Here is a 17,464-nt window from a genome sequence, read left to right as displayed (position 1 = left end):
TACAAATTGCCGCATTTGCACAATTTGCGTGACAATGATTTCCTAAAGAGGCTTATGTTCAGCCGCTGGACGCCACGGCTTCTGGATGAAGAGCTTCTTCCTTTCCACAAGATGCCTTCTTTACTTATAAATATATTTACTGAGAAGCTCATAAGCACACTAAGGATTTCTTTTCTTCTTCTTCTTCTTCTTCTTCTTCTTCTTCTTCTTCTTCTTCTTCTTCTTCTTCTTCTTCTTCTTCTTCTTTTTCTTCTTCTTATTCTTATTCTTATTCTTCTTATTCTTCTTATTCTTCTTCTTCTTTTTCTTCTTCTTCTTCTTCTTCTTCTTCTTCTTCTTCTTCTTCGTCTTCTTCTTCTTCTTCTTCTTCTTCTTCTTCTTCTTCTTCTTCTTCTTCCATGGTTAAGTATATTCGTTTAACACCTACGAAGGAAACGAAGATTTTAGGTGACTTGTGTTTTGTGATTTACTGACTTCCTTGTGTGTCACGTAGTATACACGCAGTCAACTGGGCTCGTGGCTCAGTTGGTAGAGTCCGTAGCTCACACACTGAGGGGGACCGGGATCGCTCACCGGCACGCGTGAAACGTTGGGCATGTTTCCTTACATCTGTCCCTGTTCACCCAGCAGTACGTAGGTACCTGGGTGTTAGTCGACTTTTGTGGATGGTATCCTGGGAGACAAGATTGAAGGACCACAATGGAAATAAGATAAACAGTCCTTCACACACTGACTTGACTGGGTTATCCTGGGTGGCTAATCCTCCCTACCTTGCCTGGAGTCTACCTGGAGGGCATTCCGGGGATCAACGCCCCCGCGGCCCGGTCCATGACCAGGCCTCCTGGTGGATCAGGGCCTTATAAACGAGGCTGTTACTGCTGGCCCCACGTAATCCAACGTACGAATCACAGCCCGGCTGACCTGGCACTGACTTTAGGTATCTATCCAGCTCCCTCTTGGATTAAAAATCCCAATAAAATCTTATCTTATTCTTTCATTAGGGTAGGTGAGGGCATGTATATCACACCCGAATTCACCGTACTACCCAGCATCACTTGGATGAAGGCCGGTAACTTCCACAGGTTCCCCCTACTACCCAAGATAAGGTGGGTGAGGGCAGCGCTCCGTTACACGTCATGGTAAGCAGTTCTATACTTGACCACAACGTTTAGAAAGTTAGAGGCGGCCTGGCCGAGTGCCAAGACTAGTGGTCCCAGTGAGAGGGATGAGAGTGCTCAAGGTTATGGTGGTGGAGGTGTTGGTGGTGGGGTTGCGGGTGGGGGTTCTGGTGGTGGGAGTGCTGGTGGTGGGAGTGCTGGTGACCAGCTGGTAGTGGGGGATTGTGGGGGCTGGTGGGGTGGGGGATGTTTAACAGCTGGTGGTGGTGGGTGTTAGGGCTGGTAGTAGGGGTGTTGTTGTACAGCTGGTGATGGGGGGTTGATGTAGTTAGTTGGGGGAGTGTTGCTATCGAACAGTTATTGGGTGTGGGTGTATTAGTATTGAAGTGGGCGGGGTGGGCGTGGAATAGGAGTGGGTGGGTTAAACCTTACCCTTAATATACCTTTAAAAGATTTCAAGAGTCTTCCAGTTCTGTCAGCCCAGCCATGCTTGTCTGTAGCACTACGAGTGCCAGATCAACCAGGCTGTGATGGATGCAGACCTCTAACAGCAACAGTGTCACAGTGGGGTAGCGAGAGCACTTTATCACCCTGATAGACCTCTTCATGTTGATTAAAAATCACTTCAATACTCCGATAGGGTTTGGAGTAACCAGGAAGAATCAATAACTGGTAGTAGTAGTAGTAGTAACAGCAGTAGCAGTAGTAGTAGTAGAAGTACTAGTAGTAATAGTAGTAGTAGTAGTAGTAGCAGCAGCAGTAGTAGTAGCAGTAGTAGTAGAAGTATTACTAGTAGTAGTAGTAGTTGCAGCAGCAGCAGCAGCAGCAGCAGTAGTAGTAGTAGTAGTAGTAGTAGTAGTAGTAGTAGCAGCAGTAGTAGTAGTAGTAGTAGTAGTAGCAGTAGTAGTAGCAGCAGTAGTAATAGTAGTAGTAATAGTAATAATAGTAGTACCAGCAGAATCAGCAGCAGCAGTAGTAGTAGTAATAGTAGTAGCAGTAACAACAACAACACTGGTAGTAGTAGCAGCAGCAGCAGCAGTAGTAATAGTAGTAGTGGTGGTCATAGTAACAGCAGCATTAGCAGCAGCAGCAGCTGCAGCAGCAGTAGATACTTCTCAGTGAACCTATTACTACTCGATAGAGAATTTTTCGTAGTGCACGTAGCCTCTCCTCTTATACAGCTGTTTCAGTATAGAGTTGGAATGAGTCTCAACATTACTTTGCAGGGTAAATCGTAATATATCTTTCACACCTTCACTCCGAGGAGCACATCTGAGGCGTGTTAAGAGTTCCCGGTGATTTAGATGCTTGACTTATAGTAACATCTCAGAGACAGAGAGTACTTCCATATCTGTACACTGAGAGTACTTCTTACAGCAGTTACATATAAATAATAATAATAATAATAATAATAATATATTATTCTTTTGTTTTTGTGTTATTATTATTATTAGTATTATTATTATTATTATTATTATTGCTTATTATTATTATTATTTACGTGATTTTATTATCATTGATAACTATTTTTATTTTTATTATAATTATCATCAATATCATGGAGAAGCGCTAAACCCATAAGGATAACCTGTGAAATGGTAGATGTGGGTGGGTAAATAAGGTTTGATCTGAGGGACAGGAGGGCAGCTCTAAGTCCTTAGATGAAGAACTTTTCGCCAGCGTCGAAGACCAGCCACTCATAGAGATCGACCTCTAACAGCCCCTTGGCGCTGTTAGAGTGTACTAGTTTGGACAAGACACAACTACCTCTCAGGCAAGTGGACTGCAGGGGCCAGTTACACTGACTCAGCATCAGCATCAGCAGCAGGAACAGCAGCAACAACAGCGGTATGAACAGCAACAGAGGCAGGAACAGCAACAACAGCAGCAGGAACAGCAACAGCAACAACACCAGGAATAGCAATAACAACAGTGGCAGGAACAGCAACAGCAGGAACAGCAACAGTGGCAGGAACAGCAACAACAGCAGTGGCAGGAACAGCAACAGCAACAACAGCAGGAACAGCAACAACAACAGCAGCAGGAACAGCAACAACAACAACAGCGGCAGGAACAGCAGCAATAACAGTGACAGGAACAGCAACAGCAGCAGGAACAGCAACAACAGCAGGAACAGCAACAACAACAGGAACAGCAACAACAACAGCAACAGGAACAGCAGCAGTGGCAGGAACAGCAGCGGCAGGAATAGCAGTAGCGACAGGAACACTGCATCAACATTCTGGAGTAGGCGCTGTCGTAGCTGCGATAATTGCTTCTTCCATATGGAGTGTCGCTACTTATATAGAAGGCTCAGCTACGTCAGTTTTCTAACGTTCTCACACCGACGTCTATCTCTTATTGGGTTGCATTAGGTTGGGATAGGTTAGGTTAGGTTAGGATAGATCAGGTTAGGTTAAGTTAGGTCAGGTTAGGTTAGGAGAGGATATGTTAGGTTAGGTTAGGATAGGTCAACTTAGTTGAGGTTAGATTAGGATAGGTTAAGTTAGGATAGGTCACGTTAGGTTAGGTCAGGTTAGGATAGGTTAGGTCAAGTTAGGTTACAACTACGTGGGTTGCAGTTCCTGTTATTTTCATTATTATAATATTCATGAGGAAGCGCTAAACCCATAGGATCAAACAACATTTGGGGAACTGTAGGTAAACAAACTATCTCTTAACGCGAGGGATACACTCCTAAAAATTTAGCGTGAAATGAGTTGTCTTAACATAAAGTTAAGAACTTATGGAAAAAATAGGGTTATGTTCTGAACCCCTCCAGCACCTCGGAATAGTGTCCAAATTGGAGTGGCAGATCTGATTCCCTAGAGCAATATTTCTTCACCAATATCAAGGCACTCTTATCCATTGAAGGGAATTTATGTAACAACAGTAGCAGTGCTAACACCATCACTTAACAAATGATGCCCAAGTTATCACAGTGATGCTGTCAGAAACCAGCGCCAGACTGGACCCAGTGGCAGGGAATGTTCGTGATTTATGACTCCCGACATACAGGGGTGGCAGGGAATGTTCTTGATGATTTATGACCCCTGACATGCAGAGGTGGCAGAGCCCTAGTGAAAGGTCCTTCTTAAGGGCCATTAGTGGCCCATGTCTGGGGGTCATGGAGGTCCCTATACTGTAAGTGATGTGAGGATGATCTGCTACCCTCCACTCCTGGTCTTTAAATCTTCCTCCTCCTCCTATTCTTCCTCATCCTTCTTTACCGCTTCCCTATAATAATATTAATAATAATATTAATAATATTAATAATAATATTAATAATAATAATTATAATGTATCTAAAGTTGATTTTGACAGTCATTAAGAGAATCATCTTGGTCATTTGGATGAGGTATCAACTTAACCAGATAATAACAGACATATAATTAAGCGTAAGCCTGGTCATGGACCGGGCAGCGGGGGCGTTGATCCCCGGAATAACCTCCAGGTAACCAGGTATTAAATAGTCAAGTTTCACTCAAGTTTGTTTAACTTATAAGTTGATTCAGCTCTTCCTTTTAATACTCACGCTGTTTCACGCAACTTTGTCTTCTTCTTGTCTTTTTGATGAATTTCGTAACAACTTAAGTAGGTCAAGTTGAATGGTGAACCTACAAGTTACCTTACGTTAGGTAAAAGGACACAAGTTTAACTAATGCGACATCTTATTGTGGCAACATTTCGCTCTCCAGGAGAGCGAAATGTTGCGACAATATTGTCGGTAATTCTACCAACATTATTACAGGTTACCTTGGGACTGCCTCACTTTTCCTCGATTCCGGTGGTTATTGGCACCACGAGCCAGCAGTAACAGCCTCAGTGAACATCATGAATATGCTAATGTTACACAGTACCGACACGTTGATAAGACACATGTGCAGAAGTTAGGCATCTGTATTCCGAAACGTTTTGCCTATACAATAGACTTCTTCAGTCGCGTACAGGGAAGCAGCCAAAACATTTCGCCTACTGTGTAGGCGAAATGTTTTGGAAAAGAGATACATAATAATAATAATAATAATAATAATAATAATAATATCTTTATTTCTACAAGTACATGTACATAGCTGACATTAATGACATACTACTATATAGAGAGTCCCTTGTTTTGCTGAGCATTTCGGGCAAATTAGGTGAGTTTTGTCCCAGGATGCTACCCACACCAGTCGACTAACAACCAGGTACTCATTTTACTGATGGGTGAACACTGGACAGCAGATGTTTTAAGGAAACACGTCCTAATGTTTTCAACCGTACCTGTGTTGCACATGTTGTACATGTGTCTTATTTAGCAACTGAACATCATATTATTTCTAGTTACCCATTGGAAGACTTAGTTAACATCTTCTTGAAGATTCACCGTGTCCTTGATGGACATGGCTCTCACAGAGATTTTCGATGGTTGTTGTGGCATGCAAAGAGTACGTAACCTTTATTCGGCGCATGTACACACCCTCATTTACAGGCTATCTCCCCCAACCAGCGAACCAGGTAACTAAGAGTTGACGATGGGGCCCCGTCGTTCAACTAGTAACCAGGTTCCAGCCAATAAGAAGATGGTTTTGGCAATCGCAGAGGTTATGTGGGTACCACTCTCCTGTCTGCCCTTGTCATTCCCATTCCAGAGCTGGTTGAAGCACGGTCTGCTCTCTTGTGGCTTCTATTCTGCCTTGCTTACCGTGGAGTGCACTAATACCTATCACTGTACATAGTGTATATAGTGTACATATTGCTGTTCTAAATTGGTGAAGGATAATATAAGTCAAAACCTTTCTGCTGTGTTTATTTTGCTCCCTTTACACCCAGGCTAACAGGCCATTTGGACTCCTGGGTTGTAATAGTTGTGTTGCCATTACTTTCAGCCAGGTGAGTACCCATGGAGCTGAGGCTGATGGTGAGGCACATTTTACATTCAACGTTTCCTATTTACCCTCGACCGTCTCACTGCAAGACATGGTTAAGGTTAATGTGGTTTTAAGCCTATCGACTACACGAGGATCATTAAGGCTGTACATAACCAGTTCACTGCCAGTCACACACGTCAGATGGATAAGGCAGGAGCTGAGTCTCGACCCCAGAAAACACAATTCGGGCACAATACACGGATTTCTACTAACAGCTCTGAGCGTCGACACTTTCCCACACGCGCTTCACGAAATAACCTCTATGTGACCTTAACACCAAGCGTGTGTATCAGCTTGATTTTTTTTTCGCCTTTACACGCTCTAAAGTTTATAACCTCAAGATTTGTGTACACGACATATAAACCGTAGTGGAATAAGCAGGAGAAAGCAAGAAGAGACGTAGGCTACAGAACAAACTTCATTATCACTCTTCCACTGACATTATCACTCTTCCACTGACATTATCACTCTTCCACTCTAATGAATGATTTGAGTTTGCTTTATTTATATAGTTTCCCATAGCACAGTAATTGAAATTTGTCTTCGTTAAACATTATGTTGTGTTCATCCACTGTATAGTTCAACTACCACACGTTTCATCCACCACTGGAAGACTTGGTTTATATCAGCTTAGAGATTTTTTGTGTCTTCAGTACATCTCTCTCTCTCTCTCTCTCTCTCTCTCTCTCTCTCTCTCTCTCTCTCTCTCTCTCTCTCTCTCTCTCATTCACAGTGTAATATGGTGTACTCAGAATAATACAGTGCTATGATGGATGTACGTCTCTGTCTGTATCGGGTAGGAAAATGAGAAACAGAATTTGAGTGAGTACTGTGCTTTGAGGATCAGAGCTTTGAGGATCAGAGCTTCGAGGATCAGAGCTTTTAGGTAGACAATACGAAGGATCTCTTGAATCCAATGTTTCGTTCAAGGCCTTTTCACTGTGGCAGCTCTTGATTTTACTTTGGAGATTATTATTTTGGGGGGGTCCGAATTGTTAGAAAATTTAAAACTCATCTGCTAACTTTTCCATTTTTTTGCACTAATTTTGTGTGCTATTACACAATGATCGTAACTGGCAAAGGCTTTTTGCAGGCGATACGAAAAGAAACATGGACGTCGCCTTGATACAAGACACGGAAAAAATTGAAAGTACATGTAAGTACAGTCTTCCAATGGGCAATAGAAAACAACATCATGGTGCTCAATAGTTACATTAATTCTCAGATATGGAAAGAAGAAAGAACTCAGATAAGCACAAATTCCCAGATATGGAAAGAAGAAAGAACTCAAACAAGCACAAATTCCCAGATATGGAAAGAAGAAAGAACTCAAACAAGCACAAATTCTCAGATATGGAAAGAAGAAAGAACTCAAACAAGCACAAATTCTCAGATATGGAAAGAAGAAAGAACTCAAATGAGCACAAAATACAGAACACTGGAGGATCATGACTTTGAACGACACCAAGATGGGCACGACACTGTCAGATGACCCATCATTTGAAGGACACACAAAGACAGATGCAGCAAAGACCAGAAAAATGACAGGCTGGATAATGAGAACTTTCCAAATAAGTAAAATAATGCTAATAATGGTGCTATTCGACTCACTTGTGTTCTCAGTGCAGAATATTGTAAGTTAGGAGTGACAACATAACTGGAAAAAATACGAAAGCTTAATCGAAATCCTTATTTTATTTATTTTTTAATGAAAGGAAGAGAGAAATAACTGATGATTTATTTATGAAAATACCTGAAGGCCAGGTCCCAAATCTACATACTATAATAACAACTAAATGGAGTAAATGATATGGGGAGGAAGGCTAAAATAAACAGTAAAATGCAGGGGCGCCATGAACACAACAAGAGAACACTTGTGATGAATGTCAGACACTGCAGCATCATGGGATCTTGTTACAAAGAATTCTTCAACACTTGTTCAACCTTTGGACGAAGACCTACTTCGACTAGTGGATGGTACCACTATGACCCCGCCTCCGCCTGCTTCACCTCACCTCACTACAGTATATAAGCCACGTCTACGGCCCTATGCTGTACATTCTACAAGATTGATGGACTGAACACATCGACTCCAGGTTGAGGGACTGATTACCTCATTCTCCTCCTCTCCTTACGCCTTCCTCTTTGTATTGGACTGATGAAGCCACTGTGTGGCGAAACGTTTCCTGAATAAAGATTTCCATATGCTGCATAAGTGTCTCAATCTTCAAGAGAACACTGTGTCAAAATTCGTGGCCACTGACTCTTCAACCTGCTACCAGCAGATATCAGACATATTGCCAGAGCAATTGTAGAAGTCTTGAAGAGAAAACTGTACCATTACCTCCGCTATGTACTACATCCAGGATGTGATGGATACACGAGCCAGCAGGCTGCTAACAGCAACAGTCTGGTTGAAGAGGCAGCCAACAGGAAAGCCAGATTTCAAGTCGATCAGTAAGGCTGGAAAAAAAACCTCGAGATTGCCACAAGCACATCACAATAAATATTAATTCAGCATATTGCTTGTCCTCGAGTATATCCAAGATCGTGTCATAATGGTCAAGTACTTGTGAGAGGCAGGAACGACCTGCCATCAACCCATTATAATTCTATTGTAATTCCACGTGTTTAGCAGTCTTGCTTCTTAAAACTCTTTCAAAGATTTTGATAGTGGGGGAGAGGTCCACCATTTGCCAAATTAAGGAGCTGTTATTAATATGTGGCCAGCGGTCCTCCAGCAGCAGATGGCCCAGGGGAGGGGTGCGGGAGTAAAAAGGAAAAAACTCGAAATCGGTGAAAGATAAATCAAAGGTAACAGTCTATAGTTTTTTCGCGAGTGCTCTACTGCCATCTTTATGGAACGAGGCTACAGTAAGTCATTCCTTGTTTTCCTCATTGTATATTCCATCTGCAGTCAGCGAGAACCCGAGAGTTACAGTTTATCATCTTTATTATACACACTGTACCCATCCTGTGGGTGGTTACCTGGAGGTTATTCCGGGGATCAACGCCCCCGCAGCCCGGTCAATGACCAAGCCTCCCGATGGATCAGGGCCTGATCAACTAGGCTGTTACTGCTGGCCGCACGCAGTCCAACGTACGAGCCACAGCCCGGCTGATCCGGCACTGACTTGAGGTATCTGTCCAGCTCTCTCTTGAAGGCAGCCAGGGGTTTATTGGCATTTCCCCTAATGCTTGATGGGAGGCTGTTGAACAGTCTTGGGCCCCGGACACTTATGGTGTTTTCCCTTAGTGTACCAATGGCGCCCCTACTTTTTATTGGGGGCATTTTGCATCGCCTGCCCAGTCTTTTACTTTCGTAGGGAGTGATTTCTGTGTGCAGATTTGGTATTCAAAGTATAACACAGGTACATAATGGATCCAGGGACTGGACCGCAAAGTACTAATAGCTGAACAAGTTACTGTGATAATGTACTATTTACACGTTCATATCTGGTTACAGTCGTAACGAATTATTAATCCCAGAGAGTAGTTTTTTTTTTTTTTTTGCTTACGTTGTATTTACGTACAAGTGAGAAGAAAATGTTATGTATTAATCTCATTATCATTAACAAGTTTTTGCTGCCACTGTCTCTACCGAACTCTTTATTAAGTATTAAGTTGTATCTTAGTGTTGCCTGTTCTTTCAACTTGTGTAACCTGTAATTCTTCTCAAGTTTCTGTTCCCTGAAGGCGGTACTCAAACACTGACAAGTGTTCGTTAAACTTCAAAGTTCATTCACCGAGAGATATGCATCGTTCAGGTTCTGATGATGGACGCAGAAACATCCGAAATGTCAATAGAGAAATCGGATATCCTTTTGAAGATGGTGCTCGCTTTTTGTAGTGAGGAGTTGTGTCCCACGTGGAACCTCAGGTGTGTGTGTGTGTGTGTGTGTGTGTGTGTGTGTGTGTGTGTGTGTGTGTGTGTGTGTGTGTGTGTGTGCAGTGGGTGGGTGAGATTGGTTATTTTTGAGAAGGACTTGCCTTGTATGGGCCATTAGGCCTGCTGCAGTGTTCCTCCATTTTTATATCCTCTTAATCCTCTTCCCCAGGATGCGACCCGCACCAGTCGAATAACACTCAGCTACTTACTGCTAGGTGGACAGAGGACAGATGTAAGGTGACTATCACCCAACTACCTGCTTACTGCTATGTGAATAGGGGACAGCAGGTGTAAGGTGACTAACACCCAGGTACCTACTTACTCTTAGGTGAACAGGGGACAGCAGGTGTAACGAAACATGTTCAACGTCTCCTCTCGTCCGAGGATTGAACCCAGGTTCGTCAGTGACTCTGGAATAAGGGCGCTACAACAACAAGAATAATAATAATAATAATAATAATCTTTATTTCTACAAGTACATGTACAAGGTATACAGGCGTAGCTGACATCAATGACATACTGCTATATAGAAAACCCCTTGTTACGCAGAGCATTTCGGGCAAATTAGGTCAGTTTTCTCCCCAAGATGCGACCCACACAACTACCTATTTCACTTCTAGGTGTACGTGGACTGCAGGTGACTTAAGGAAACACGTCCTAAAGTTTTCACCCGTACCGGGGATCAAACCACGGACCTCAGTGTGAGTTGAGTGCGCTACCAATCGAGCAACACGACACATCTGCTACGGGACACCTACAGGACACCTACGGGACACCTACGGGATACCATATGAACCACGAGCACCTTTGCACTCTTTAATAATACAAATCCATTTGCTGCTTTCACCATCCACCTTCTCTGTGACTTTTCTATTCTCCTCGAGGAGTTGAATAACCTGTCCGGGGGACTACTGTCTTGAACCAGTGCCAGGAACCTTGTGGTGGCCCCTGGACGGCCATGGACGCTTGGGGGAGGGACCAGGGGTGGTGGTGGGCGGGTGGTCGTGGCGTTGGGGAGGAGGGGAGGCAGTTCTCATTCATTGGTGACACTGCGTCCCCCTCAACCCTCCCCCACCCTAGAGTGGTGGGGATTGTGGTGGTAGTTAGTAGTTGGCTGCAGGTGGTTATGGTGTTGGGAGAGGTGGAGAAAATTGGAAGGTGAATGAAGGTGGGTGGGGAGGTAGGGGAAAAGGAAGAGAGGAGGCGTGCAGGGCACCCACCCCAACCAGTGCCATAATAAATCTTACCAAACCTTGTAATTATGAGGCACCGAGAGAGAGAGAGAGAGAGAGAGAGAGAGAGAGAGAGAGAGAGAGAGAGAGATGCATGACTGCCCTGCAGGTGAGTGGTGATCCACATCCTTCACACAGTACTGTTATTACTCTTCATTCTCATTGGTCAGTGAGTCTCACCTGCTTCTGTTTACTCTGACACCACTCTTGTGTTCGTGACCCTTGTGGACCACCACCCCTGTATTAGTGGTCCTTCTGGACCACCACCCCTGTATTAGTGGTCCTTGTGGACCACCACCATTGTATTAGTGGTCCTTGTGGACCACCACCCCTGTATTAGTGGTCCTTGTGGACCACCACCCCTGTATTAGTGGTCCTTGTGGACCACCACCATTGTATTAGTGGTCCTTGTGGACCACCACCATTGTATTAGTGGTCCTTGTGGACCACCACCCCTGTATTAGTGGTCCTTGTGGACCACCACCCCTGTATTAGTGGTCCTTGTGGACCACCACCCCTGTATTAGTGGTCCTTGTGGACCACCACCATTGTATTAGTGGTCCTTGTGGACCACCACCCCTGTATTAGTGGTCCTTGTGGACCACCACCCCTGTATTAGTGGTCCTTGTGGACCACCACCCCTGTATTAGTGGTCCTTGTGGACCAGCACCCCTGTATTAGTGGTCCTTGTGGACCACCACCCCTGTATTAGTGGTCCTTGTGGACCACCACCATTGTATTAGTGGTCCTTGTGGACCACCACCCCTGTATTAGTGGTCCTTGTGGACCACCACCCCTGTATTAGTGGTCCTTGTGGACCACCACCCCTGTATTAGTGGTCCTTGTGGACCACCACCATTGTATTAGTGGTCCTTGTGGACCACCACCCCTGAATTAATGTTATCAGTATAACACTTGGCTAGCATTATGTGCATTGATCGTAGATCATAGTCGTGCTGCCTGTCAAGCCTCGCTGCGTCCTGCGCATGCGCCGATAGAGATCTTCCTCATTTCTTGATAGACCTAGAGACGGGCGACGTGGTCAGGCTTGTCTCTCCACGTATAATTAATAATAATGCCTCCGTATGACAGTCTACAGTGTTTCCTTCGTCACTATTTTTCCCCATGGTTCGCTAGTTGTGGGATAAACTTGGACTGGATTGGGTTCACTAACATTTCCTTTGCGCTACATGTAAACACTAACCATACCCCGGCCGGGATTGAACCCGCGCCACACTAGTGGCTAACGCGACGGGCTGGAGTTCAATCCCGGCCGGGGTATGGTTTGTCTGCAATCGTGTCATTACGATTTCGTGAGTCATGTAAACACTACATTTCTTAACATATTCAGAAATGTTGGTTGTCATGCGAAGCCAAAAGTATTTTAATCTGGCTTGTTGTACAGAACGATCCATTCCAGCTTGTACAACACCTGGTATATCGTGAACTAGCTGCAGGGTTACGTTCACTAGTGACTTCGGAATTCCTAGCTGATGTACTCTTCTACTAGGAGTACCAAGATCAACTATGCGATGCAGTAACTTTTGGTTTATGACGAAAGTCACTGATGTGTGGCGGTGGTTTCACAGAGAAAGTTCGATCTTCCTGCAGCAGGAATCGAATCACATCAGACCACATAGGATCTGTTCTTTGAGTATTCTTTACATCCTTGGCACTGAATGAAGGATCTGCTACTACTGTACCAGTGTGTCGAGATAAAACATATGGAGATACACTTGATTTGCCAGGCAAGTGTTCGGAGGTTGGATTGAACTCCTGGATAATCAAGGATCATCTAGCTAATCTTCCAGTTGGCTGTTTATTCTGGAATAGAGGAATCAGTGGAGCATGATCTATCAAGACACGAACAGGATACTGGTATAAGATGTCTTGGAAGTGGTTTAAAGACCAGACTATTGTTAACTGTTCTTCCTCATTTACTGTATAATTACCTTGGATGAGTGAATGTGTTGTAAACTAGAACAGAGTATACTACTGACTCCGGCCATACAATAGAGCGGAAAAATAATGTAAGGGACCTGGGAGTAGTAATGTCTGAGGATCTCACTTTCAAGGATCACAGCAGTGCCACGATCGCACGTGCAAAGAAAATGATAGGATGGATAATGAGAACTTTCAAAACGAGAGATGCAAAGCCCATGATGATCCTTTTCAAATCGCTTGTTCTCTCTAGGCTGGAATACTGCTTTACATTAACATCTCCATTCAAAGCAGGTGAAATCGCAGATCTAGAGAGTGTACAGAGATCCTTTACTGCACGTATAAGTTCTGTCAAGCACCTTAACTACTGGGAACGCTTGGAAGCACTTGACTTGTACTCGTTGGAACGCAGGAGGGAGAGATATATCATAATCTACACTTGGAAAATCTTGGAAGGAATGGTCCCAAATCTGCACACAGAAATCACTCCATACGAAAGTAAAAGACTGGGCAGGCGATGCAAAATGCCCCCAATAAAAAGTAGGGGCGCCATTGGTACACCAAGAGAAAACACCATAAGTGTCCGGGGCCCAAGACTGTTCAACAGCCTCCCATCAAGCATTAGGGGAATTGCCAATAAAACCCTGGCTGCCTTCAAGAGAGAGCTGGACAGATACCTAAAGTCAGTGCCGGATCAGCCGGGCTGTGGCTCGTACGTTGGACTGCGTGCGGCCAGCAGTAACAGTCTAATTGATCAGGCCCTGATCCATCGGAAGGCCTGGTCATGGACCGGGCCGCGGGGGCGTTGATCCCCGGAATAACCTCCAGGTAACCTCCAGGTAACCTTTATTCTTGGAAAGGACACGACTAGCAAATGCAACTGGATTATGGATTATGGAGCATATAATAGCAGAGCAAAAAGTGGGATAATAACTGGATAACGATAAAGTACACAGTGAAAAATAAGCAGAATTAAGTCAATATATCAATTAAAATTGCACACACAGAAATTATAGATTAGAAAAATTAAGAAAACATCTCGAAATATATGGGTGAGAATAATTTAACTCTTAATCACAGTTAGAGTAACAATTTACTCAAAATAGAACACTAACAAATTGAAAAAAAAAAACATTGGATGAGTGAATGTGTTGTAAACTGAGAATAACAATAACACAGATACGAGCAAAGGTAATTCACCCAGTTACATATTGTAGAGAACATGTATACCAATGTAGGTCACTTATTACACGTAAAATAATCTTGCTTGAAAGGTAATCTTGCTGTAAATAATATCTTACTTCCACACAAGATACGATTTTTACTCTAAAAAAATTAACAAAAGTGAGAACATTCCAATATGCAATATTCATGACACAAAAAAAAAATAGTACGTTGGACTGTGTGCGGCCAGCAGTAACAGTCTAGTTGATCAGGCCCTGATCCATCGGGAGGCCTGGTCATGGACCGGGCCGCGGGGGCGTTGATCCCCGGAATAACCTCCAGGTAACCTCCAGGTAACACACAGAATGATAAATTAAAATTTAGCACAAGTGAGGAAATATTAACTGAAAAAATACACTTGAAATAGCAGGAAAATGCAATGAGAATTTTTTTTAGTCAGCAGATATGGAGGTTTAATTCACCCAATAAAATAGGGAGACATAGTAATTAATACGCACAAATAAGGAAATAATGCGTGGTCACAGTAAGTGAATAACACTGTAAGAGACTGTGTACTAGTGGTCCTTGTGGACCATCACCTGTGTATTAGTGGTCCTTGTGGACCATCACCTGTGTATTAGTGGTCCTTGTGGACCATCACCTGTGTATTAGTGGTCCTTGTGGACCATCACCTGTGTATTAGTGGTCCTTGTGGACCATCACCTGTGTATTAGTGGTCCTTGTGAACCATCACCTGTGTATTAGTGGTCCTTGTGGACCACCACCTATGTATTAGTGGTCCTTGTGGACCATCACCTGTGTATTAGTGGTCCTTGTGGACCATCACCTGTGTATTAGTGGTCCTTGTGGACCACCACCTATGTATTAGTGGTCCTTGTGGACCATCACCTGTGTATTAGTGGTCCTTGTGGACCATCAACTCTGTATTTGTGGTCCTTGTGGACCACCACCGGACTAAGAGAAAGGAAAATAATTAATGGTTTGTTAATAAGGTTTAAAACCTATCTACTACTTGTACAACACCAGTCAAGTATACTTTAATACCTGAAATAGAGATTAGAGTAAACTACCAGTGTATATACTAATAGACACACACCTATCATTGTATATACACTGAGAGGTATACATCTCTCACTGTATATTCATTGAGAGGTATACACCTCTCAGTGAATATACACTGAGAGAGACACTCTCCATGTGTATACATTGAGTACACTGAGAGACAAATACCTCTCAGTGTATATACATTGAGGTATATACCTCTCAGTGTATATCCATTGATAAATATACCTCTCAGTGTATATACATTGAGATATATACCTTTTAGTGTATATACATTGAGATATATACCTTTTAGTGTATATACATTGAGATATATACCTCTCGGTGTATATACTCACAACCCAAAGCAAGAGTAACATTAATTATCTTTCTGTTGTAAAATTAACACGTAGCTTTGAATTTACTGGAGTGCCATTCTATGCCACCAGGGTGCCACCCTCTTGCCCTAGGGTTACCCTGGTCTCCTGGTGCTACCCTCTTTGCTCTATTTCTACCCTGGTTATCTAGTGCCACCCTCTTGCCCTAGGGTTACCCTGGTTCCCTGGTGCTACCCTCTTGCCCTAGTTCTACCCTGGTTCTCTAGTGCCACCCTCTTGCCCTAGGGTTACCCTGCTTCCCCAGTGCTACCATCTTGCCCTAGTTCTCCCCTGGTTCTCTAGTGCCACCCTTCTAACAGGTCTAATGTTTCTTTCGTGCAGGCAGCACCGTCAGCGCTAGATGATGGCATCCCGGTCAGATAGTGGCAACGAGACCCGCGGGTCCTCGGAGTCTGACAACTCGCCCACGCCCACGCCCACAAGAGACCTTCAGCAGCACCACGCCCACCACGCCCGCGAGCAGCTCCACGTCCGCGAGCAGCTCCACGCCCGCGAATTTCACCAGCAACAGCGTCCTAAGCCCCTACACATCCCATCCAATACTCGCGGTGAGACGATACTGTTCCAGTCATGATTAACGTCTACTAATCACATTAAAACACTCAAAAGTTTACCTCAATGCAGAATACAATCACTGAAAGGTGTATTTGTCTCACTGTATAAATACTGAGAGTGTACCTCAATCTCCATTTTAAAGATTAAACTATTTTGCCCAGTGGTAAAAAAATTAGGTGCAGATTTATTGGCCCTGAGTAGTCGATAGGATTTAAACCCATTAAGTAGCCTTTACCTCAAATCTTCTCTATTCGCATCCTCTGCATGTTAAACTCCAACATTAAATTAATAACATTCTTAGGAAAACTCCAGATCTGCTGGAAGTAAGCAGGAATTAGGATTAAGATCTCCGTGCAGTGTAATGTATTGGAAACATATGCTGTTTTCTCAGCTGGATATCAGATTATGAGGAAGGACAGAGAAAACAATAGGAGGAACATTGCTCACTGTATAACGAGATTATTTGGTGGTTCTTGCATAGCGGGGTTCAATGATAAACGTTTTCGGAGGCTTCTTACTTTAATTGCAAAGTCGTGGTGGGTACACAGGCTTGTGTGTTGTGTGCCCGTGGCCCAGGAGGGCCATGCCCACGAGGGAGAGAGCTAGTAGGACTTGTTGACTGCTGCTAGGCCGCTAAGTGAGTGAGAGCGTGTGGGACCAGCGTCCCACTAACTTGGGCAGGCCTAGAGGGCAGCACCTTAGTGCCGCGAAATATGAACTAAGCTGGCAGACAGCATAGGCTGTATGTGCAGACAGTACAGGCTGTCTCTGCAGACAGTACAGGCTGTCTCTGCAGACAGTACAGGCTGTCTACAACTGATCAAAAGAACACTTGCCATCTTACATTCGGTTAGGTTAGGTAAGGTTTGTCAGGAAACAGGACAAGTGTTTCCTGACACGGGTCTTAGTTATATGATGACCCACAGATGAAGCTTATGGTCGTCTGTCCAATTCCTTCTGCTGGTTTACCGGTCCACCCCTTTAAAAATTATGGTTTTAATTATAGCCATAAAATACTACTGTGTACCTCTTCAGCCATGTTACATTCGTGTGTTAAGTTCGTATCAAGTTATTGTATGTGCTAGAAATGGTTAGGCTACGAACGAAACAATAAAAAATGTAGGCCTCTTGTTATTTCGACGTTTCACTCACGAAGAGGGTTTTTATCAAGTCACAAACAAATCAACAGTTGTGG

The 17,464-nt window shown here is 43.7% G+C and overlaps 1 protein-coding gene across 3 annotated transcripts in view; it reads left to right on the top strand.

The window, feature by feature from the left end:
- Positions 1-17,464, top strand: part of LOC128697001 (leucine zipper putative tumor suppressor 3) — a 273,151-nt gene that overhangs the window by 120,561 nt on the left and 135,126 nt on the right. For all 3 annotated transcript variants that reach the window (XM_070095200.1, XM_070095198.1, XM_070095199.1), the window contains one exon: positions 16,036-16,262. In XM_070095200.1, the coding sequence (XP_069951301.1) occupies positions 16,055-16,262 (208 nt within the window). In that variant the 5' untranslated portion in view covers positions 16,036-16,054. Of the gene's footprint in view, positions 1-16,035; positions 16,263-17,464 lie in introns of those variants that run through there.

This window comes from Cherax quadricarinatus, chromosome 49, assembly GCF_038502225.1.
Source record: "Cherax quadricarinatus isolate ZL_2023a chromosome 49, ASM3850222v1, whole genome shotgun sequence".
NCBI lineage: Eukaryota > Metazoa > Arthropoda > Malacostraca > Decapoda > Parastacidae > Cherax > Cherax quadricarinatus.
This window is presented reverse-complemented; position numbering and strand designations above follow the sequence as displayed.